The 22721-nt window shown below is 46.9% G+C and overlaps 1 protein-coding gene across 9 annotated transcripts in view; it reads left to right on the forward strand.

Annotated features, from left to right (window-relative positions):
* The first annotated feature begins 476 nt into the window (after window positions 1-476).
* Window positions 477-22721, forward strand: part of Ccdc57 (coiled-coil domain containing 57) — a 99425-nt gene continuing 77180 nt past the window's right edge. For 5 of the 9 annotated variants that reach the window (XR_013110823.1, XM_076935297.1, XM_076935296.1 and 2 more), the window contains exons 1-3: window positions 477-655; window positions 12832-13240; window positions 14485-14593. Coding sequence is in view for 8 of the 9 variants with exons in the window: in XM_076935297.1 (XP_076791412.1) it covers window positions 12840-13240; window positions 14485-14593 (510 nt within the window). In the remaining variant the exon portion in view is untranslated. The remainder of the gene's footprint in view (window positions 656-12831; window positions 13241-14484; window positions 14594-22721) is intronic. The other 4 variants (XM_076935298.1, XM_034507661.2, XM_034507660.2 and 1 more) reach the window with 4 other exon arrangements.

Below are 22721 nucleotides of genomic sequence, written 5' to 3' on the forward strand. Positions count from 1 at the left end.
CAAATCCTGGAAGGACTTCTTGTGGCCGCGCCTTACCCAGGGCTCTAAAGGAGGATCAACTCCTTCGCTTAGCCCTCTCCGCCTGGCAACAGGGCCTAGGTGTAACCTCCACCCACCCTTGCCATGTGCATCCTTGTCACAACGGAAAAACCTTAGTCTCGGAATAACTCCCCACCCACGACGTGCAGGCTCCTGCCCTGAGCTCCCAGTCGCTCCGCCTTCCGGCGCCTCCGGCTAAAGGTGAAGTTAGCCCTTTGGGGCTCCAGTATGGACACCTTAGGAACCCTCAGGCCAACTGGGGGGAGGGCACAGGGCTCCACAGGTGTGGGTCCTTGGTCACTCGTTTGCACCACTCAGGGAGTCCGGCAGGCTACGGAACTCCATGCTTCTCTTCCTTCGGTACCAGCGCACAGGTCGGAACTCTGTGTTGAGACTCCTGCTTCTGCCCGGCGGGACTTGAGCGCCGCTCAAGGTGCACCCGGACTAAGGATACGGACTCCAGTCGCTATGGTAACGGGCGGGCCCGGGCTATAGGCGCGGGAGGGAGAGTGCTGGCGCTCGGAATCCTGGAGACCCGGGTCTGGGCTGGCGCAGCTCTAGGTCGCTCGCGGGAGACGAAGCTAATTCCACTGAGTCCTGCCGAGTGGTACACGCGGTGAGTGGGCGGCCATCGCATCAGCTTCTTGCTCCCCTGTAGCTTTGGCCAAGACTCCCAAACGCCTACCTCGTGAGTAGCCACACGAGATCATCCGGGGACAGCGTCCAGCACCAGCATAGGGTGCAGGTTTCACTCAACCCAGCGTATAACCGCAGTGTTTTCACTGCTCTGCATCCTGCAGCGGCGCTTCAGTCCCTCATTGACTTCATTAGTCAGTTATCTTGTAGTCTGCATTACATCCTGGGTTGGCCCTATATTTAACATGATTACGTTACACATTTTTAACAAGAAAATGGCGCGCTCGTGCCTCTCAGAAGGCAGACGCCCCATTACTGAGGAATACTTATGTCACCAAGTTTTGAGTGGTTTAAGTGTGTCTGTTAAGCGGCTAACATAAAGTTACTATTTTCTGCTGGGCATGCAGCGCATGCCTTAAAATCCCAGCACTTGGGAGGCAGAGGCAGGCGGATTTCTGTAGACCAGCCTGGTCTACAGAGTGAGTTCCAGGACAGCCAGGACTACACAGAGAAACCCTGTCTCGAAAACCAAAAAAAACAAAAAACAAAAAAACCAAACCAAACCAAAATAAAAAAGCCTTAAAAAAAAAACCCAAAGTTACTGTTTTATTATTGTAAATAATAAATAGCATGTGGAGAGGTGCTTAACTGTAAAAGTCATATTTCAGTTACTAACTTTAGCGTACATCATTGAAAGTTTCTTTTGAATTCATGTTTTATTCTTGCTATGTTGGATGGAGAAAATGAATCACAAGTTAACTGAATCAAACCATTCAGACCTTTCAGGCTAACCTGGGATCCAGTTTCCAGCAGTCTTTATTTAGAATCTGGATCAGAGGAGATTTCAATCACTGCTCTGGCAGCTGGGGCCCTGGGAGAGCTGCAGGAAACAGGCACAGAATGTATTCTCCAGAGCTCCTGCCTGGGTACAGGTCGGTCCTCTCTGAGGATAACTGACTCCAAGGGATTGGGGGGGTGGGGTGGGGGTGGCACAGGCTAGTCATGAGAAGATGGAGATCATGAGGTCCTCACAGGGAGGACCTCAAAGGTCACTGCCCTTCCCCTATATCCTGGAACCCTTTATGAAATTGTTCCCTGAGGACCAGGCAGGAATTTACCTTGGCTTCAGGAATTGTCCAGTATAAGCCCATTGTCTTAGTTACTGTTCTATTGCTATGAAGAGACACCATGACCAAGGCAACTCTTATAAAAGAAAGCATTTAACTGGGGGCTGGCTTACAGCTTCAGAGGCTTAGTCCATTATCATGGTATCGAGCTGGGTACCTGACAGCTATGTCCTGACCCACAGCCAGAGAGACAGAGACTGAGAGAGCTTGGCATGGGCTTTTGAAAGCTCAAAGCCCACCCTAGTGACACACTTCCTCCTACAAGGCCACACCTCCTAATCCTTGTAATTTCTTCAAATAGCTCCACTCCCTGATGACTGAGCATTCAAACCTATAAACCTGTGGGGGCCATTCTTATTCAGACCACCACATCCATATATAAGCCTCTGGGAACATTTTGTTTTTCTCTGGGATGCTTGGCTTCCAGGGCCCGGTGTGTGTTATTTTTTTACCCTCACCCTGATAATACTTTACCTTCAAGAAATTCCAAGTTTTGCAGAAAGCTGAAGATTTCCCAGTCATACCAGATTCTCATTAACTCACCCAATGACTCTTCTAGTCCTATGTCTCTTGTCTCTCCTCCTCCTCCTCCTCCTTCTTCTTCTTTTTTTTTTTTTTGGGAGGGAGAATCATCTCTCTCTTTTAAGATTTATTTATTTATGTATGTAAGTACACTGTAGCTGTCTTCAGACACACCAGAAGGGGGTATTGGATCTCATTACAGATGGTTGTGAGCCACCATGTGGTTGCTGGGAATTGAACTCAGGACCTCTGGAAGAGCAGTCAGTGCTCTTAACCACTGAGCCATCTCTTCAGCCCCTCTTGTCTCTTCTTTTTTTTTTTTTTTTTGTTTTGTTTTTTGTTTTTGTTTTTTTGTTTGTTTGTTTGTTTTTTTCGAGACAGGGTTTCTCTGTGTAGTCCTGGCTATCCTGGAACTCACTCTGTAGACCAGGCTGGCCTCGAACTCAGAAATCCACCTGCCTCTGCCTCCCAAGTGCTGGGATTAAAGGCGTGGGCCACCACCGCCCGGTGTCAAATATTTTTCTATTTCCATTACTCCTACATTAATTACTGGCACTTTGCTGTAAAACAGTGTCTTTCCTTATAATTTTTCCATTAATTAATTTATTCACCTTATATCTCAGTTGCAGCCCCCCTCTCCTTTCACTCTCCCCCGTTAAGGCCTAAGTAGAATGTTAAGGCCTAGGTGACTGTTGCCTATCCAGCCAGCCATCTTGTTCTGCTACTAATGTTATAAGGAAACTTTCTCTAGTTGATCACATATTCTGTTATGTTCTATGCTTTGGTGTTCTTGGAAACCAGTAAAAGGTCAGTTAGAACTGCTTTGTAGAGTTAGCCACGGTAAGCTTGGACCTGAACTGCCTGTCAGCACTTCCTGCACCCGTGTATGATCTTTTATGGTTTCTTGCCTTTGAAAGCTGCCCCTGGGATGGACCCCAACATAAGAAAGACACCTGCACCAATATAAGAAGCTATTTGGAAAAAAACTTTCATTTTGAGTGAGGGGTTGAGTAAAGTTTAAGTTCCCAAGACCTCCCTGGGAATTGACATCCTTCTTGGCAGAAAGAGAATGTCCGTGGGTACCTGACATCCCATTTGGCAAGTTAAGACATAAACGTTAGGCAAGTCGCCCAGCCACAATTGACTCCATCGACCAATGGGAGCAGGGTGAATGTACAAAAAAGATATGTTCCTAAATCCCCTATCCCTAAATCCTGATTGGTGGAATAACTTGGCACAGATGTTTGTGGATTTCAAGGCTTAAATAGCTCTGTAGGATCCTGGCTCCAGGTTGCAGCTAGCTCCTGTGTCTGGTCTATGGCGGAGATCGGTCGGTCCAGGGGCAAATGCTAAAATGACTATTCCTGTCTGACTGAGATTGGTGTTTGTGTGGTTTGTGAGACGACTCCTGGACTCCAACACCCCCCCCCCCCCCCCCCACACACACACACAACATTCTGGAAGGCAGAGGTAGAAGCAGAAAGATCTCTGTGAGTTCCAGGCCAGTATGGTCTGCATAGAGAGTTTGTCTCAGAAAAACAAAAACAACAACAACAAAAAGAAAACAAAAGACTGAATAGTCTTTAAGCTAGCTATCCTGTATATGTTGCCAGGTGGTCATGGAGCACATTTTTAATTGCAACACTCAGAAGGCAGAGACAGGGAGATCTCTGAGCTCGAGGCCAGTCTGGTCTGCAGAGTGAGTTCCTGGACAGCAAGGGCTACACAGAGAAACCCCTTTCCTCTCCCCCTCCAAAAAAGAAAAGAAGATGCCCTCCAGGTTTGCCTGCTTATGGCTAGATCTTCTGGAGGCATTTTCTCAATTGGAGTTCCCTCCTCTCAGATGACTCTAGCTTGTGTCAAGTCGATGTAAAATTAGCTGGCATAGGGAGGGAGGGTTTATTCATTTTACACAGTCACAGACTGTCACCGAGGAAAGACAAGACAAGAACTGGAGGCAGGAACTGAAGCAGAGCCTGTGGAGGGCACTCACTGTTCACTGGCCTGGTCTTCAGGGTTTGCCCAGTTTGTTTCCATATACAAGCCAAGACCACCTGCACAGGGTCATCCCACGCACACTGGGCTAGGCCCTCCACACTAATCATTAACCAAGACACTGCCTCACAGACTTGCTTACGGGTAATCTTCCGGCAATCTGATGGAGGCAGTCTTCTCAACTGACATTCCTTTTCTTAAATAACTATAGCCCGTGTCAGGTCAATAAAAAGCCAAGCAGGACATCCTCTAATACACACAATGTGGCTTCCTATAAAAAACAGGTCTATCATAACTGCCAGGTATATTGTTTATGTGCAGTTTTTACTTTTACTTAAAATGTAGAGCCAAAATATTGTTTTTCAAAGTCTGTGTGTGATATCCATTTTTAATGGCATTAGGCTCTCTCATTTTTATTTTACTCTAAATATTTGTAAGTTTTGTGGGTTTGGGGGCATGTGAGACATTGTATGTATCTTATGTATCTAATAGTTAATCTTTTTTTTTTTTTTTTTTTTTTTTTTTTTTTTTTTTTTGGTTTTTCGAGACAGGGTTTCTCTGTGTAGCCCTGGCTGTCCTGGAACTCTGTAGACCAGGCTGGCCTCGAACTCAGAAATCCGCCTGCCTCTGCCTCCCAAGTGCTGGGATTAAAGGCGTGCGCCACCACCGCCCGGCCTAATAGTTAATCATAAGTATGAGATTGTATGACTTTTCTTCCATTTTATTTCTCAATTACTTGTGTGCCCTTTGTGGCATGACACCTCTGTCCTCCAGAAAGTGAAATAGTGGAAATTCATTTACTCTTGCCTCTTATTACAGATTTAAAAATTGCAATTTTTATTCTCCAGAGATGATTGTCATCTCAGAAGCTTACTGCTTCAGTCTGTTCACCTAGGCCTAGTCCTGGAATCTTCTAGCCTCTATACAGTCTTTTGTTTGTTTGTTTGGTTTGGTTTGGTTTGGTTTTTTCGAGACAGAGTTTCCTGTGTAGCCCTGGCTGTCCTGGAACTCACTCTGTAGACCAGGCTGGCCTCGAACTCAGAAATCCGCCTGCCTCTGCCTCCCAAGTGTTGGGACTAAAGGTGTGTGTCACCACCGCCCGGCTCCTCTATACAGTCTTATCTAGGCCTAGAATGTTTTCAGCCTCTGAGACTTGCTGCTAAATAAACTTACCCCCTCCTAGTTCTTTCTTCAGTCTGGGTGACTGGTTCAGTTCGGCTATTATGACTCAAACTTCTCTCCAAGCCGACTGATTCACTCTGGCAAATTGCTCTGCTTGGCCTCATATCAACTTTGTCAGTCTGTTCTAATCTTTCAGTTCCTTCTCACTCTTTGGCTCATTCTATCCTCACCTCTCTCTCTCTCTCTCTCTCTCTCTCTCTCTCTCTCTCTCTTTCTCTCTCTCCAACTTGTCTCTGGTAAAGCTCCTCCCTCTCTTCTCGTGAGAGTTGAGCGTATCCTATTTTGTCAAATCTTTCTCTGATTTGTCACTTTTTCTGTCACACAATTTGACATCACTTTCAAACATGGGCACTTCCTTCTACAAACTAATTTTACCTTCATTGTTTGGGATTAAAGGTGTATACTATGGGTGTGTCTGTATTCCAGCCGGAGGGATTAAAGGTGTGTGCTAAGGCTGAGCCACACCACAACTAGAAACAGGGTTTTTCAGTAAATAACACGATCTCAGGGTTCATAATATGATCAAATATCCAGCTACAAAAAATGGTTGTAGCTGTGGCTCTGGCGAATAGTGATGAATATGATGTCATAGGTTTGAATTTTGTCTCCTGTGAGCATTTAAAGAGTAGATTCCCTGAGCTTAGTTTAAGTCCCTCAGAATGTTTATGAGTGAAGGTTATTGGATGGTGTGATGATTAACGTTGCATCAACTTTGCAGTCTCTAGAATAATTTATGAGACATCTCTGGGTATATCTGAGAGACTTTCCTGGTTAAATTAATTGAAGTGGAAAGACCCACTCTCACTGGAGGTGACATCATTCCATAGACCAATGTCTCAGACTGAAGAAAAACGAGAGCTAAAAGTTAACTGAGGAGCAGTATTGATCTCTTTTTGAGTGTGAGTGTGACATGGTGACCAGGTGTTTTACATCCCTGCTGGTCCTGCCTTTCTGGCTGTAATGGACTGTGTGCCAGACTGTGAGCCAAAATAAGGAAGCCCTTCCTCCCCTCCTCCCTTCCTTCCTCCCTTCCTTCCTTCCCCCCTCCCTCCCTCTCTCCCTCCCTTCCTCCCTCCTTCCCTCCCTCCCCCCTCCCCTCCTCCCTCTCTCCCTCCCTTCCTTCCTCCCTCCCTTCCTTCCTTCCTCCCTTCCTTCCTTCCTTTCTTTCTCCCTTCCTTTTTTTCTCCCTCCCTCCCTCCCTCCCTCCCTCCCTCCCTCCCTCCCTCCCTTCTTCCCTCCCTCCCTCCCTCCCTTCTTCCCTCCTTCCCTCCCTTCTTCTTTTCTCCCTCCCTCCCTCCCTTCCTTTCTTTCTTCTTCACAGCAATGAAACAGTGACTCATACAGGTGTTCACACAGCCATGACAAGATGATAGCGCCCCTAGTTCAAAGTAGATGTGTTCTTCTGCACCAGACATGGGCAGCTTTTCTTATCAGTAACAGAGAGAGCCAAGTGCACCCAAGCTGCAGTTCTTCACAGGAAGGAAATCAAGGGAAGCAGCAACTGTGGAAGGCCATCCATCCAGACAGCTCGTTCTTAGTTTCGGGTTTTTTTTGTTTGTTTGTTTGTTTTGTTTTGTTTTTGTTTTTTTTCTGTTTAAACCATCTTTAAATTTTATTTATTTATTATTGTATATTATATTTACATTTCAGATTTTATCCCCTTATCCCATTTCCCCCCCTTAGTTTTGTTCTTTTTCAATTAATTATCAATCAGACATTTATTTTTTTTTTTTAAATACTTTCACATTTGTAGACAGTTGAATGGAAGGGTTGTTAATCCCTTTTTGTTGTTGTTGTTTTTTGTTTTTCTAAAACAGGGTTTCTCTGTGTAGCCCTGGCTGTCCTGGAACTCACTCTGTAGTCCAGGCTGGCCTCAAACTCAGAAATCCACCTGCCTCTGCCTCCCAAGTGCTGGGATTAAAGGCGTGCGCCACCACTGCCTGGCCATACTGTGCTTTTTATAGACCTCTTCTGCTTATCCCTGATCAGCAACTGCAGGGAAGTTTACTGGAGAGTTAGGAACGTGGTGGGCACAGCAAGCCAGCCCTGCTGGGCCTGTGGGAAGGCTCTTTCCCTCTCAGATAGACCTTTCTTAGGTGACTTCAGGACTTGGTCTTGAATTGCTTCCTCTTAAGGATGGTGTCAGCTGTTAAGAGAGCCCTGCTCCCAGTTCTGGTATTCTCTGGCTCTGTTGTAATCTTGTGAAGTCCCAGCGTCTTGTACCACCTGGAAGGGCTGACTGCCTTTCTACATGAACCTTTTGCTGCCTGTTGCTCTCTCACTGGCCAGGTCCTATGCTCAGGAGTGGCTTCTGCACACTTATTCCACACACACTCTTGCTGCACACTTGGGCTGGGCTCTCTGAGCTCTAGAGCTGATTCATGAGCTGCTGCTGCACATGCTACCATATTGTTTGTGACATCTTAACTCTGGGCCACATCCCAGCATGAAGGATGTTTGGACTGGGGCTCTCGCTTTGTCCTGTGCAGTAATGAGCATGTCTTGCAGATGAGGCCTCTGCTATCTGGAAGCCCATAAGCCCCATGGGAAATGACATCTTTCAGGAAGAGTTGTTCCATCTTCCCAAACTCAGCAGTTTCTAAGGCCCTCTAGACTTCACAGGTATACTGACAATACCCCATTAGATTTTCAAAGAGAAAGAATGAGAGAAAGAAGGAAAGAAAGGGCCTAGTGTTCCACTTGTTTGTTTCTGAAACAGGGCCTCAGCACTCAGCCGAGGCTTCAAAATCAAACCTGTGATCTTCCTGCCTCAGCCTCCCAAAAGCTAGAATTTCAGGAAAGTGCTATCTCACCTGGCAAGTTTAATATTTTAAAAATGAGAGAGAGAGAGGGAGGGATGCAGGGAGGGAGGGAGGGAGGGAGGGACGGAGAGAGAGAGAGAGAGAGAGAGAGAGAGAGAGAGAGAGAGAGAATGAGAGAGAATGAGAGAGAATGAGAGAGAATGAGAGAGAATAACGTGGATGTGCTCCCCTGCCCCGTGCTGCTCTGTTGGCAGAGAGTCTCCTAGACACCAGGCTCACTGCAGGTGAAGTCTTGCTGTCGGTGGGGCCCACTTCCTCCAGACATTTCTGTAGCTCCCCGAGACTGTGTTGAGATCCAGGTGCTTTGCTAGGGACAGCTGTTGGCTGGCAGACAGACTAGATGCACACTCTAGCCTGTGGGGCCTGAAGATGATTAACTTCATGGGCAACTTTTGGGATCATCCTTTGATGAAACTTGTACAGAAGCAGGGCAGGTGTTCTGTAGTGTGTGAGAAGGAGATGAACGTGGAGGGGGTGGGACACTGAGTCCTTGAATCACAGATGCTGGAGCTGGTGGCTCCAGGACTGGCAGAAGCTTGTCCCTCTCCCCAGCTGCTGGGTTACATCTTTTGCCCTGTGCTCCCCAAGTTGCTGTCTATGCAGAGAGACCCCAGTTTCACTGAAGAACACAGGGTGCCACACTATCTACCTGGTCAGGAGATCACAGAGGAAATGACAGGGATAAGTACCCACCACCTGACTAGGAGAACAGAAGCTTCATCGATGGTGACCTGCTGAGTTTCAAAATCCTAGCAGTAAGAAATTGCCCCAGTTAAAACAAAAGCAAAACCAAAATCAACCAGAAGGCCTTTTAGGCAGAGAGTAGCATGTTCTGTGTATGTTCTAGGAACAAAAGTATCAGCCTTAGGTCTTCTGGAAACAGCTACAAGTCAGAGAGTGCTACAGCAGACTCCAACCCAGGGGTCTCTGTATGCAGCTCCAAAGAATAAAACTTATTTGAAATTTCCAGAAGCTACAGCAGATGTTAAGCATAATGGTATCACACAATCAGATTTCCATATTAGAACACTAACAACCTGAAGCCATGCAGCCAGTGCACTGAAGAGACGTGTGGTAGTTGAATGGCTTAGGTGGTTCCAGCACTTCAGGCCACCTCAGTCAGGCATCTTAAAGGGATTTTTCTGGTAGCCATGGGGCATGGGGCATGTTCGTTACCTTTCTCTTTGCTCTGACACGAGCATTTAAGGATGGAGGGTCTCGTGGCTCACAGTTTGAGAGTGTAGGCTGTTATGACAGGGGAGGCCTGGTGGCAGGAATGTGAGGCAACCAAGGTGCAGGCATCAGGGATGAGGCAGTGGAGACTCAGGCCTGTTAATGAGATGACCAGACGATTGTGTAGGATGCAGGAACTGAGCAGAGCTGTGGGGTGAATGGCAAGTAGGCAGACAGGCAGGCAGCAAGCATCTCCTGAGCTCCAGTGAAGGATGGCTGTGTGGCAGTTCTGAAAAGCCAGGCAGCTGTGATGGTCTGTGGAGCTAGGACTTATGCCAGGTAAGCAACAGGATGAACAAAGCTGACTCAGATCGTAGTCTCCTCTGAGGACTCTATCTCAGCAGGCTTGAGGAACTCTGAGGCCTACAGTGATTGTCACCGGTGGGCCAGTCTCTTCTGGATGCACCTGGGGGTCCCTTGCTCCAACTTTGGTTCTTTGTGGCTGCACTCAGACTCTCTGTGCCACTGTGCCCTCCTCTAAAGTCAGGGACTTGACACAACCAGTGTTTTGTTTGTGTCTCTATACAGCCCATGCTGGGACCCCTAAAGGGTTGGAGACCCTGACCAGCTTTGAGAAGCTTTGTCATGCTTGTCCCCTAGATGCTGATAGAAGCCTTTCTGTGTAAGAGCAGCAGGGCAGGGCTAGGGCTGTACAGTTGCTGTGTGGCCCAGAGCCCCTAGCAGATACGTTGGTCCATTACAGAGCGCCTGCCAGGCCTTGTCTTAGGTGATTCAGTAAGACCTGCCACAGAGCTATGCCCACTGTCTGATGGAAAATCTCTTTCCTATGAGATGCACTCTTGGTTTTTTAGTCCTGGTGATATATAATGATTTGGACTGTAATTTTAAACTTTATTCATTTATTTTTATGTCTGTATTTTCTTGTGGAAGTTTTAAGTGTAGCATGTATATGAAGGAACCTGTAGACTCCAGAGGAAGGCATCAGAGCCCCTGAAACTAGAGTTACAAATTCGTGTGAGCCACCATGTGGGTGCTGGCAAAGGAATCGGGTCCTCTAAAGGGCAGCGAGTACTCTTAACCACAGAGCCATCTCTCCAGCTTGACTTCACTAGTTCCTCTTATCAATAATTTCACGAGTTAAATTTTCTGCTTATATAAAGAGCAGCTACTGGCTTAGGAACTCCAGAGTTTATGTAAATGCATAACACAGCACACCATAAGACACGTGAACTCACCAAGGTTATACCATATCCAGGCCTTGCTATAATATACTCACAAACCTTCACAGCACCACACACTCATACATACACTCTATATAGTACAACACTTAGCACACGCACATACTTGACACATACATCATGCCTTTGCCCCCACAGACATATAGCACACATGAAAGCAATCCCTGTTTTTGAGTTTTATGTCTGTGATGGCCTGCTCATTGTTGATTCAAATAGAGCGAGGCAACCTACATTACCTTCACTCTGGGCTATCTCAGGGTGCTGCCCATGGGCTATCTCAGGGTGCTGGCCATGATTATTTTCACCTTCTCTGTAAATATACCTAAGACTAGTGAGTTAAAGTGATCCAGGACAGTGTGCTTTTCTGTCTAAAGAAGACCCACTTACAGAGAGTCACACTGCCACCTTCTTTGGGGTGACAGTGATAAAAACTGTTACTGTAGAAGCCTTCATGTGCCCTGGGAAAGACTGTTGGGATCCAGTGGTGACGTCAGAGAAGAACTCTTGTGCCTCCCCTTGCCCACATTTGGCTCTTGTGCCAGGTGAGAAGGTGCCCAGCATTGTTGACCGTGTACACTTCCCTGTGAGCGGCCCTGGGTTGGCTGTATGAATGAAGCCAGGAGCCCCAAGCTAAATGGCTCTGTATACAGAAAAGAACCCCTTTTATGTTGAGTACTGGCAGCAAGGCCTCACTAGAACCGGTAACAGTCTCTTGTGTGCCTTGAGAAGAAACAGTCTCTTGTAATGTGCTTGCAGCCGATGCAGTTTCTGCCCTGTAGGCCCATTCCTCAGTCCTCCAGTAAGTAGCTTTTAAAGATTTGTTAGCTATTTGGCAAAGTAGTTTTATATAATGTTGGATCTAATTTTTTTTTAAAAATTAAGACTTTAGCCAGACACAGTGGTACATATCTATTACCCTAGCTATTCAGGAGGCTAAAACAGAGGATTGAGAGTTCAAGGCCAGCCTGGGCAACTTTAGCAAGACTCCATCTCAAAAACCACTGGACTTGTATATTGTATCTTGTTTTAAAATTTTATTTATTTTATGTTTTATTGGTTATTTATTTACACTTCAAATGTTATCCCCCTTCCCAGTTTCCCCTCCACAAACCCCATCTCCTCCCTGCTCCCTCTGCCTCTATGAGGGTGCTCTACCACCTGCCTGCCCACTCCCACCTCAGTGCTCTAGCATTCCCCTCCACTGGGCATCGAGCCACTACAGAAACAAAGAGGCTCCCCTCCCACTGATGCCCGACAAGGCCATCCTCTGCTACATATACAGCTGGAGCCATGGGTGCTCTTTGGTTGGTGGTTTAGTCCCTGGGAGCTTTGGGGACTGGTTGATATTGTTGTTCTTTCCAATGGGGTTGCAAACCCCTTCAGCTCCTTCAGTCCTTGCCCTAACTTCTCCATTGGGGTGCCCGTGCTCAGTCCGATGTTTGGCTGCCTACATCCACATCTGTATTGGTCCAGCTCTGGCAGACCCTCTCAGGAAACAGCTGTACTGGGCTCCTGTCAGCATGCACTTCTTGGCATCAGCAATAGTGTCTGGGTTTTGTGTCTGCAGATGGGTTGGATCCCTAGGTGGGGCAGGGATCCCTAACAAAGGGGAGATAGAATCTGTAGAGATCGTATCCAGTGGATAGACATGGCCCACAGTTGAGGGATGAGGCCACCCACCAACCTCAAAAATATTAATTCAGAATTCCTCCTGTCAAAAGGAAGTGCAGGGACAAAGAGTGGAGCAGAGACTGAAGGGAAGGCCATCAAGAGACTGCCCCGCCTGGAATCCATCCCATCTGCAGACACTAAAATTACTTTTAAAACTGAGCAGTGGTGGCACACACCTTTAATCCCAGCATGTGGGAGACAGAGGCAAGTGGATCTCTGTGAGGCCACCAGGTTGGCCTACAGAGTGAGTTCCAGGACAACCAAGCTAGACAGAGAAAAAAACAAACAAACATAAAAAAACCCAACAGAAACAAAATAAACAAAAACCAAAAATAAATAAATACATAAATAAGTTTTTCTGAGTCAGAGTCCCTAATGGTGTGCTACGCGTTTCCTTTGCTGCAGCTGTCTCCATGCTGTGCTCCGAGAGGGAGCTGAGCGAGCTTTTGGCTCGAAAGGAGGAGGAATGTCGAGCCCTCCAGACCCACCGCGCACAGCTGCAGGAGGCAGCTCTACAGGCTACTCAGAGCCGCCTGGAGGAGGCACAAGGGAGGTTGCAGCGCCTCCAGGAGGACTTTGTTTACAACCTTCAGGTGCTGGAAGAGCGGGACCACGAGCTGGAGCGCTATGAGGTCGAACTCACCCAGGCCCGCAGGCAGGAGGAGGCCCTACAAGCAGAGGCCAGTGAGTTCAAGATAGAGGTGGCCAAGCTGAAACAGGAACTCACCAGAGAGTCCCGGCACGTGGAGGAGTTGCAGCATCAGCATCAGCTAATGCTGCAGGAGCACCGCCTGGAGCTGGAGCGTGTCCACAGGTGCATGACCCTTGCAGATGATCGTGTCTGGTCCCCAGTGAGTGATGATCGTGCGCGACTGGATGCTCAGTGGAACTGTGTGAGCTTTCCCTTAGGTCGCAGCCCCTAATGTTTTGGTTTTGTTTTTTACCTAAGATCTCACTGGCTACCCTGGAACTTACTTTGTAGACCAGGCTGACCACAAATTCAGAGATCCACCCGCCCCTGCCTCCTGAAATGCTGGGACTGAAGGCATGTGCCACTATCCCAGCATGACAGATGCTATCTGCTGACACTCTCAGCTTTAGAGTTGGAAGCCGCTGGTCTGCTGAGTTTTAGCAATACATTCCACAAGTTTCACCGAACATGCAGAGATGTTGTGTCAGACATGGAGGTCTTTAATAAATGTTCTGTAGCACCTGTGACCCAGTCAGGAAGTGCTGCTCAGCCACTGTCCAGAGGAGACTCCCAAAGATGTCAGCTCACACTTGGAAGCTGAAGCGGCTTTGTGTTATTATTTTGTGACTCTTTTTCCTTTTTTTTCAAACCTGAGACCTTTCAGTCATGTTCAGATACTGTGTCAGTCACCAGTTGTTCACTACCCACAAGTCCTCAGGGCTCCATTTGTTGTTTGTCTGAGACAGGGTCTCTCTGTGTAGCCCTGGCTGTCCTAGAATTTGCTCTGTAGACCAGGCTGGCCTTGAGCTCACAGAGATCTGCCTGCCTCTGCCTCCCAAGAGCTGGGATCCTAATTAAACAAGATAGTGACCTGGGTTCTATTTGTACTTAGTTATCAAGTTTCCATTTGATTTGTTCTATCTCCCTCTTTGCTGAGATCCCCTGTGTTTCCCTTGGTTTTTCTAAATATCGGCATCTTTCAGTGATTAACTTTCCATTTCACTATATAGTCCTGACTGGCCTGGCATTCACTATGTAGACTAGGTTGGCCTTGAACACAGCAATTAGCCTGTCTGCCTCCTAAGTGCTGGGATTAAAGGTGTGTACCACCATGCCTGGCTCTTTTTCTGATTCTTGTTTGTCATCTAGTTTGTGTTCTGTGTTGTGTTTTCTCCTGTGCTGTTGGTCCCTTCATTTAGGGGTGGCAGGCAGGTTCAGGTCAAGCAGAAGTCCTACTTCTTAGAAGCCTGTTGCATGCACCCCTGCAAAAGTCATGTACCAGATCCATGGGTGAGGTGCCCTCTGCAGTGTGCACAGTCAATGAACATTCAGTGTGACTCTCTGAACACCCTGTCTGCTTACCATAGTGACAAGAACAGCGAAGTTGACCACCAGCGAGAGCAGTATGAGAACCTGAAGTGGAAACTGGAGAGAAAACTGAAGGAACTCGATGGTGAACTTGCTCTGCAGAGACAGGTAGGGCATCGCTGGCAGTGGTTCTTAGGTGCATTCCTTGCCAAGTTTGAAATCTAGATGGTGAGGGGTTCATAGAGGATGCTCTCCCAGGAGAAGGGGATCCTTGGGCTGATTTATGCTGTAGGGCTTTGTTGGGTACTGTGAGAGGTGTCCAGATCTTTCCTGGAACTCACTGCCACTGTGTTCTTTTCTCATGTACCAACCAAAAGTCTCGAGGGAAATGAAGACGCAATAGATATTCAGATGCACATGTGTTAGTAAGCTGACCCTAGAGATCATGGGGGCCACCCCACTATCTACCATGTAGACAGAAGCACATGTGTTAGTGAGCTGACCCTAGAGATTGTGGGGGCCACCCCACTTTCTACCATGTATGCAGAAGCACATGTGTTAGTGAGCTGACCATAGAACTTGGTTATGTCTGAACCCAAAGGCCTTAGAAACTGGAGTGCCACCCTATAAGGGCAGGAGAGATGAGGTCAGGACTCAAGCAGAGATCAAAGGAGTGTTCTCTGGTCTTTAGACTGGCTGACATTACCTGGACCAAGAAGATGGGTCTTCTTTATGCAATACACTGATTCAGATGTTCATCTTGCTTAGAAGCTTGCTCACAGACATACCCAAAAATAATCACTTACCAACTAGCTGGGAAACCTTGTCAACTAAACCCCATTACACATCTCCCCATTGCTATAAGCATATTTAACCTCAAAATAAAGACACTAGAAGGTTGTCCTCCTATGGAACCTGAGACAACAGTTGTGAACATAGTAACAAATGTGCTATTGTTCCCAAGTGTGGAAGGGAACGTTTGTTTGTTTGTTTGTTTTAAGGCCTTGTAGCCATCCAGTAGTAGTGCAGCCTTTAATCCCAGCACTCGAAAGGCAGAGGCCAAAACTACAGAGTTCTAGGACCTCAGTTTTGCCTCAACCTTCCAAGTGTCTGCGCCGCCCTGTCCAGATGAACTTTTAATGAATGCTCACTCTCCTGATATCCATAACTTTAGTACTTTAATCCAGATCTGGTAATAATGAATCGCTATTATGTTATATGACAAAAGAGTAGAAGAAGAAAGAAAAAAAGATAGTTGCATCATACATGTGTCTATATTACACACATATTCTTAACAAAATAGGAAAGGAATAGTTGGGCATGGTCATGTGACACTGTCATAGCAGTCACAGAGAGTGCAAGTGTTTAGACCCTGTAGGCTACACAATGAAAACTTGTTAGAAAAATAAAAAACATGGAGTGTGCAGGTCTGGGCTGGAAGTGTGTGGCCCTGGCAGGGGAGATCCTGTCTTTTTGAAGCAGAGGTTGTAGTCTTTATTTAAAGTGGCAGAAGAGATGGCTTCAGCCTTGATGGCAATAACAACAGCCACTTTTCAGAGGCACTGGAAGAGGAGATGGAGCGAGGGGAGCGAGGGGATAGCTCTAGAGGCTATAACAAAGGCCAAGACAAAAAGCCTTCAGAAGATGCACACCGTGTATTTTATTTATTATTATTATTATTATTATTATTATTATTATTATTTGGTTTTTTGAGACAGGATTTCTTTGTGCAGCCCTGGCTGTCCTGGAACTTACTCTGTAGACCAGGTTGGCCTCGAACTCAGAAATCCGCCTGCCTCTGCCTCCCAAGTGCTGGGATCAAAGGCGTGCGCCACCACTGCCCGGTGTGTATTTTCATTTAAAATGTATTACATTAATGTGTTTGTGTGCATATGGGGGCAGACATACACATGCTGTCGCATGCTTATGAAGGCCATAGGACGCCCTGTGGAAGTCAGTTCTCTCTGTCTACCACTTTAGTACCGGGGAATTGAACTCAGGTCATTAGGCTGGGTGTTGGAGTCATCTCTGTAGCCAGAGCGTGTGTTCGTGTTTGAAGAGTTCCTGCATTCCTGTGAAGATGAGTCTGTAAATGTACCATAGAAGACAGTAAGATGCCTTTTTTTCCTTCTTCTTTGAATTTTATGTGTATTGGTGTTTTGGAATGTATGTGCATGCCCACAGAGACCAGAAGAGGGTATCCATCAGACCTTCAGCTGGCATTGCAGATGGTTGTGAACCACCATGCAGATGCAAGTCCTCTGGAAGAGCAGCCAGTGCTCTGAACCAGAGCAACGTCTGCAGCTCAAGGTGCCTTATTTCAACACTTCTGGGTTTTTAGGAACCAAAGGACAAATTGGAAAAATGGATGAAACATTTGAACGACTCAGAGATTTTTTTCCACTTAAATTGTTAGAAGTCTTGAAGACAGCTTACTTTAAAAATGACATATAGACACCTATAAATTATATTGACTCCTAAAAGCTGCTGCCACTGCAGAGATTTCTGCCTCGTCCTCCAGATGAGGAAGGTCTTGCTAGAAGCAGTGGCAGGTGAGGTCAAGGAGGAGGAGCTGAAAGTGGTGGGTTTAGAGGGCAGACAGGAAGTGATGTCACAACCAACACACTTCCTCCTTAGCTGTGGGATGGGCTTCTTCCGTGATTGCAAACTTGTGTCTTGAGCAACCTTGATGATATCATTCTGACAGTGGAACTGAAATGTCAGTCTCATGTAAAAACAAGTGGAAAACAACAGTAGATTTTGCTCTAAAAGAGCATGAACAGACTTGGTGTTTTAAACAGAGCCTGACAGTCTGTGAATGCTTAATAAATCAACATGAATTTTCATTAGAAATATATTTGAATTTTTAAAATAAAATGTTCCTTTATTTTAAAGAGAAAGGAAATAAATTCTTATATTCTACCATGTCTGGCCCCACTGGCCATAATCATAGAACATGGTAATACCAGAAGATATCTCAGGGATCTTCCAGACCTCACTGTGGCATAATCATCCAGGACGCCCTGGGAGTCTGGCCCATTCACCTCAGTCAACACCATTGTTCCTTTCCTCACCTACTGACCCAGGGCTGCAGGGCCCAGCATGGTAACAGTGCCTGAGAGGGAGGTCCAGGAATCATTACAGTGCCTGTAGGAGAATTTCCCACTGGAATCAGGACATGCAGCGCACACAGCAGAGCACAGCGCCCTGGGAACGGGAGGTGGAGGCTTTGCTAGCCCTGATGGCGATGCTGAGCAGTGCCGTTCTTATCGCTGCCTCTCAGCTCCTGGACTCACGAGTTGTTGCCTTGGCAGGAGTGACCATTTATTGAATTTCAATTCAGAGCTTATTCAGCCTTCTAGACCTCGTTTCAGCTCAGTACGATAATGCCACCTAGCTGGCCTTGTAAATTAATCTCCAAAAATCTCCTCTTCACTGCTCAGTCAAGCCAGCTGCTCAATGGTGAAACCATGGTAAGATCCATGCATCTTAAAACCACGAGCCCACTGAGTACTTTGACTGTGAAGTGAGTTTTTTTGGGCAGAAAAAAAATGCTCTGTGGAATATCATCCCTGTGGATGATATCTGTCCATAAGCTGTAGTATTGATAGAAGCATTACATGAAGGGAAAGTAAGTCCATAAATAAATATCTCTCCTAATAAGGATACAGTGATGTCCCCTCCATGATGTCAGTGGACCAGTGTTAATCAGTCTGCCACCAGGTCTCTGGCTACTCATCCTGGGAGTGATGCTGGGGCAGAGCTCAGAACTGGGTTGTGCTGCTGGCAGAATGGACACCTACAGTAGCTTAGCCAGATCGGCCTTGCTAAGTGGGAAGTTCACGTTGCCGAGGCCTGACGCCATGGCCACAGCTGCTCATGAATCCCCTGGGCAGTTTAGGGACGATTGAAGAAGGAGAGAGATTATTTACTGTCTACAGAACAGGCGGTCTAGTCTACCATCCAGCCAAGCCATTGCCTGCAGCATGTGAATCAGAATAGAGTTGCATATTTGCCCAGGTTTTTTTTCTTCCAAACAAAGTGAGTTCACTGCCCAAAGTCCTGCCTACTGGGAAGGATTGCTGTCCTTCAGGAATATCCTGGGGAGAGCCTGTATGTTGCAGCTATGCACTCTCAGGTGGTGCCTGAAAATCACGATACAGCCAAGCTTACTTATCTTCCTCTGTGAACTGCTTATAGGATCTCACCCTGAGGCCACGGATGTAGGCTTTAGAGAGAAGGCCCGGTAGCTGGAATGAGGGTTATAGCCTTTCAACTCACCGTACTCTTGTAGATACCATTTTCTTTGATGGCAGTGCAGTGAATGTCAGACTATAGCTTCCTGGGTCAGATGATGAACCAGCTGGAGTCTCGTGGGAAACTGGTGGCTTATAGCCAAGTGTTTGGGTTTATACCAAGACCCAGTGGCTGACCAAGAGTTTACTGACAAAAAGGAAATAGGGAGCCTGGCTTAGTGGTGCACACTTTAAATCCAATCGAGGCAGGGGGATCGCTGTAAGTCCCACAGAATCTCTGTGAGTTGCCCATCCAGGGCAATATGAGTCTCTCTCTCTCTCTCTCTCTCTCTCTCTCTCTCTCTCTCTCTCTCTCTCTCTCTCTCTCTCTGTGTGTGTGTGTCTGTCTGTCTGTCTGTCACACACACACACCAAAAAACAACAACAAAACCAAGGTGGGGGAAGAGGGGATTGGGGATCTAGCTGGTACAGCATTTGCTATGCCCTGGGTTTGGTTCTCAGCTCTGAGAGAAAGAAAGATAAAATAACAAAAGCCAAACCATTGAGTCATGGTGGCATGTGTGTGACATTTAATCTGAGCACTTGGGAGGTAGAGGCAGACAGATCTCTGATTTTGAGGACAACCTGGTCTACCTAGTGAGTTCCAGGGAAGCCAGAGCTACATAGTGAGATGCTATTTGGAAAAACAAAACAAAACAAAACAAATAACGAACCAACTAAACAAACAAAAACCAAGGTCAAGTTCAGCAAGCACCTGGAACTCCTCCTTATGCAAATAAGGCATTTCCAGTACCTTGGCCCTGGCCAGTGACTGACACTCATCCCATAGCCCCTACTCATCCCCCAAAGGTTTAAACAGCCTTTGTTCCCCCTGATTAAAAGGGGTTCTCAATGAAGCCTGCCTTCCAAGAACTCTTTCTCTCCTGCTCACTCTACCAGTCACCTGAGGTCTCCATCAGCCCTGCCATTCCCACCTAGCTTTCCCTTCAGGGCACCTGTCTGGGTCTGATAAGGGCGATTGTGCCTTTAAGGGAGTGGAGTGGGAATGACTGGTTTGATGTCCAAAACAGCCAGGAGTTTTGCACATTGAGCTAGAGCCTGGAAATATGTAGTCAAGAAAAGATTGACTGTACCAGATGTGGTGGTTCAAGGTAACAAGTAATCTTAATACTTGAGAGGCTGAGGCAGGAGAATCACCATGAGTTTAAGGCCATCTTGGCCTACAAAATGAGAACCTGTCTAAAAAGTTAACAATAACCACCAAAACCAACTCAACAACTGTCATGTCTGTCATGTCTAAGAAATGACACTCTTGCAGTGGTACCAAAGTCACCACAGGAGTCTCAAGAGAGTCTTTAGCTGGAAAAGGCAGCTGAGTGGTTGGTTTGCTCAGACTCAGCAAAATGCACTTAGTGTCCCTTTAGACACCAGGGAGCTTAGGCTCTGTCATTCAGGTGGCATCCCTGTCTCTGGCAGCAAGAAGCCTTGACATGCTACTATACCAGGAGTATATGCTGTACTCCTACTATGCAGGAGGCTAGGGAAAGGCCTGTCCCGCATAGGCTGGAATAGCCAGCCTGAGGCAGCCTGATGTGGCCTGGAGCAGTCTTGGCCTTCTGGGTAGTTGTGAGGAGAGAGTTGCGTAAACACAGACTTCCTCAAGGCCCTGTCTTTCTGTTGTTGGGCCAGAGTCTCACATGTTGGTCACCCTTGTAAATAGAACTGATTCAGTGAAATAATGACTTTTCCTCTTATACATTGAAACAAGCTGATGACTAGTAACTGAATGGTCTGTTTAACTTTATCACGTACTGTGAGCCAGAGAAAATTCTTTTTCTTATTGATTAGTCACTGGTTCACAAGACATTGGAGAAAATTTACCCACTTATTTCAGAAATGTTTCTGAATGCATACTACCTGCTGGTGGCTCTTCAGGCTTGGGGTTGCGCATGGATACCTATCATACCTGTCATGCCTGCCCTCATAGAGCACAGAACACCCTGGGACAGTTAAATTAACTGCCTGTCATGTGACGAGACAGGAGGGTCGGGAGTGGGGTGTGGTTGGACTCAAGTACAGTGACTGGGCAAGAAGGGCTGTAGAAGTTGGTGAGGGTACAGAGAAGAGCTCAGCAGGAGGAAGACAAGAACCTACCTGTGTGCTCAGGGATACCTAGAAGCTAGAGTTCAAGTTCAAGTTCAGAGGAGGAATGTCCAAGATGAAGCTCGGCCTCCAGGGCCTTCCAGACTTGGGCACCGTGGGAAACTGTTGAGTGTTTGTGTAGAGCAGTGACAGACATGATTGAGGACCTACTGGGCCAGACGTGAGAGAAGTAGCCAGCAGGCTGATTGGGCATGCTTGGGTAGTAGGTCCCTGCAGATAAGAGCATGCCAACTCTTGTTATCCCCAGAAGGGGAGCCAGTGGGGACATCTAACCCTAACCCTGACTCTGAGCCCTGATGGGTCTGATGGGAAGAGGCAGGTGTCACAAGCACTTCCGTTTTGTTTGAGCACAGAGGGTGACAAAGAACACGTGCAAGGAGACAGAGAGTGACAGACTGTAGTGCGAAGACGCATGGTTTATCCAGAGACACAGTCCCCAGAACCTTGACTACAAGAGTACAATGGAGACAGGCCATGTCTGCTCATCACACTGTCCTGCAAGACCAGATGGTGGCAGCACAGGCTCCATGTGGTGTGCAACTCTGCCCTCTGGTGGCCACAGCCTGCAGCACTTCCTCTGTGGGTTTGTTGTTTGGTTAGTTGGTTGCTTTGATTTTGAGTCTTTTCAGACAGATTCCTAACATGTAGCTGAGGCTGGCTAGAACTTGAGGGAATCTTCTCCATCTTTGCCTCCCAGGTTCTTCTTTTACAGGTATGTTCCACCAACTAACTCACCATCCTCCTATCCTTTCCTTTCCCTCCCTCCCTCCTTCCCTTCCTCCCTCTCTCCCTTTTTCCTTCCTTCCTTCCTTCTTTCCTTCCTTCCTTCCTTCCTTCTTTCCATTCTTCTTTCTTTCCTTCCTCCCTCCATCCCTCCTTCCTTCCCTCCCTTCCCTCTCTTTTTCCTTCCTTTGTTTCTATGCTAACCGAAGGCACCACACATTCTTCTGTGATTTTATAATTATAATAATGATTTTAATATTCTGATTCCAGTAAGGGTCATTCATGTGACTATATATCTCACATTTCCCTTTGAAGGGACTGAAAAAAGTGAAACATAACTTCTAGTTGTGCCTTTTGCAGTTTCCTGAGCCAGAAAGTAAAAACCGCTGCTGTGGAGCTCACACTGTGCACCCGTCTGCCCGGTCTGGATGGTGCATGGGGTAGGGGTGGGGGCGACTCCCAGAGCTGCATCTGTACTTCCTCAGCCTGTCCTTCAGGGCCAGAGTCTGGTGGTGGGCAGGACAGGGCCCAGAACTAAGGGGCTCGCATGAGTCCCTAAGCATTCAGTGCCCCCCCCCCCCCCAGGGTCACTTGCTCTGTGCTGATGATCAAAAATGAGAGGATGGTACCTGGCCCAGTAATAAATCAATTAGGCTTTTTGGTTCACTGGTAGCTGGAGCATCTAAACACTCTTATCAGTTGAGGCGCCCATGGCGGGTCTCATCGAGTGAGAAATGAAAAGGAAGTGTACAGAAGGGAACGTATGCTATCCTGACAGCGACAACTGTGCAGCCTGGGTGCTAACAGAACATCATGAAGTACACCAGTTATCCCTCAGAGAGAAGCTTCTTAGGATGGACTCACTTATGACCCCATTCTACCTGAGACATTTTGTTGTTCTTTCTCTGTTTGGTTGATTGGGTTTTTTTTGTTTGTTTGTTTGTTTTGTTTTTTGTTTTGTTTTTTGTTTTGTTTTTTGTTTTGTTTTGTTTTGTTTCTCAAGACAGGGTTTCTCTGTGTAGCCCTGGCTGTCCTGGAACTCATTCTGTAGACCAGGCTGGCCTCGAACTCAGAAGTCCGCCTGCCTCTGCCTCCCAAGTGCTGGGATTAAAGGCAGATATAGATATATAGATACTGAAGAATGGTGGTAAGGA

This window comes from Arvicanthis niloticus, chromosome 6 (assembly GCF_011762505.2).
Source record: "Arvicanthis niloticus isolate mArvNil1 chromosome 6, mArvNil1.pat.X, whole genome shotgun sequence".
Classification (NCBI taxonomy): Eukaryota; Metazoa; Chordata; class Mammalia; order Rodentia; family Muridae; genus Arvicanthis; species Arvicanthis niloticus.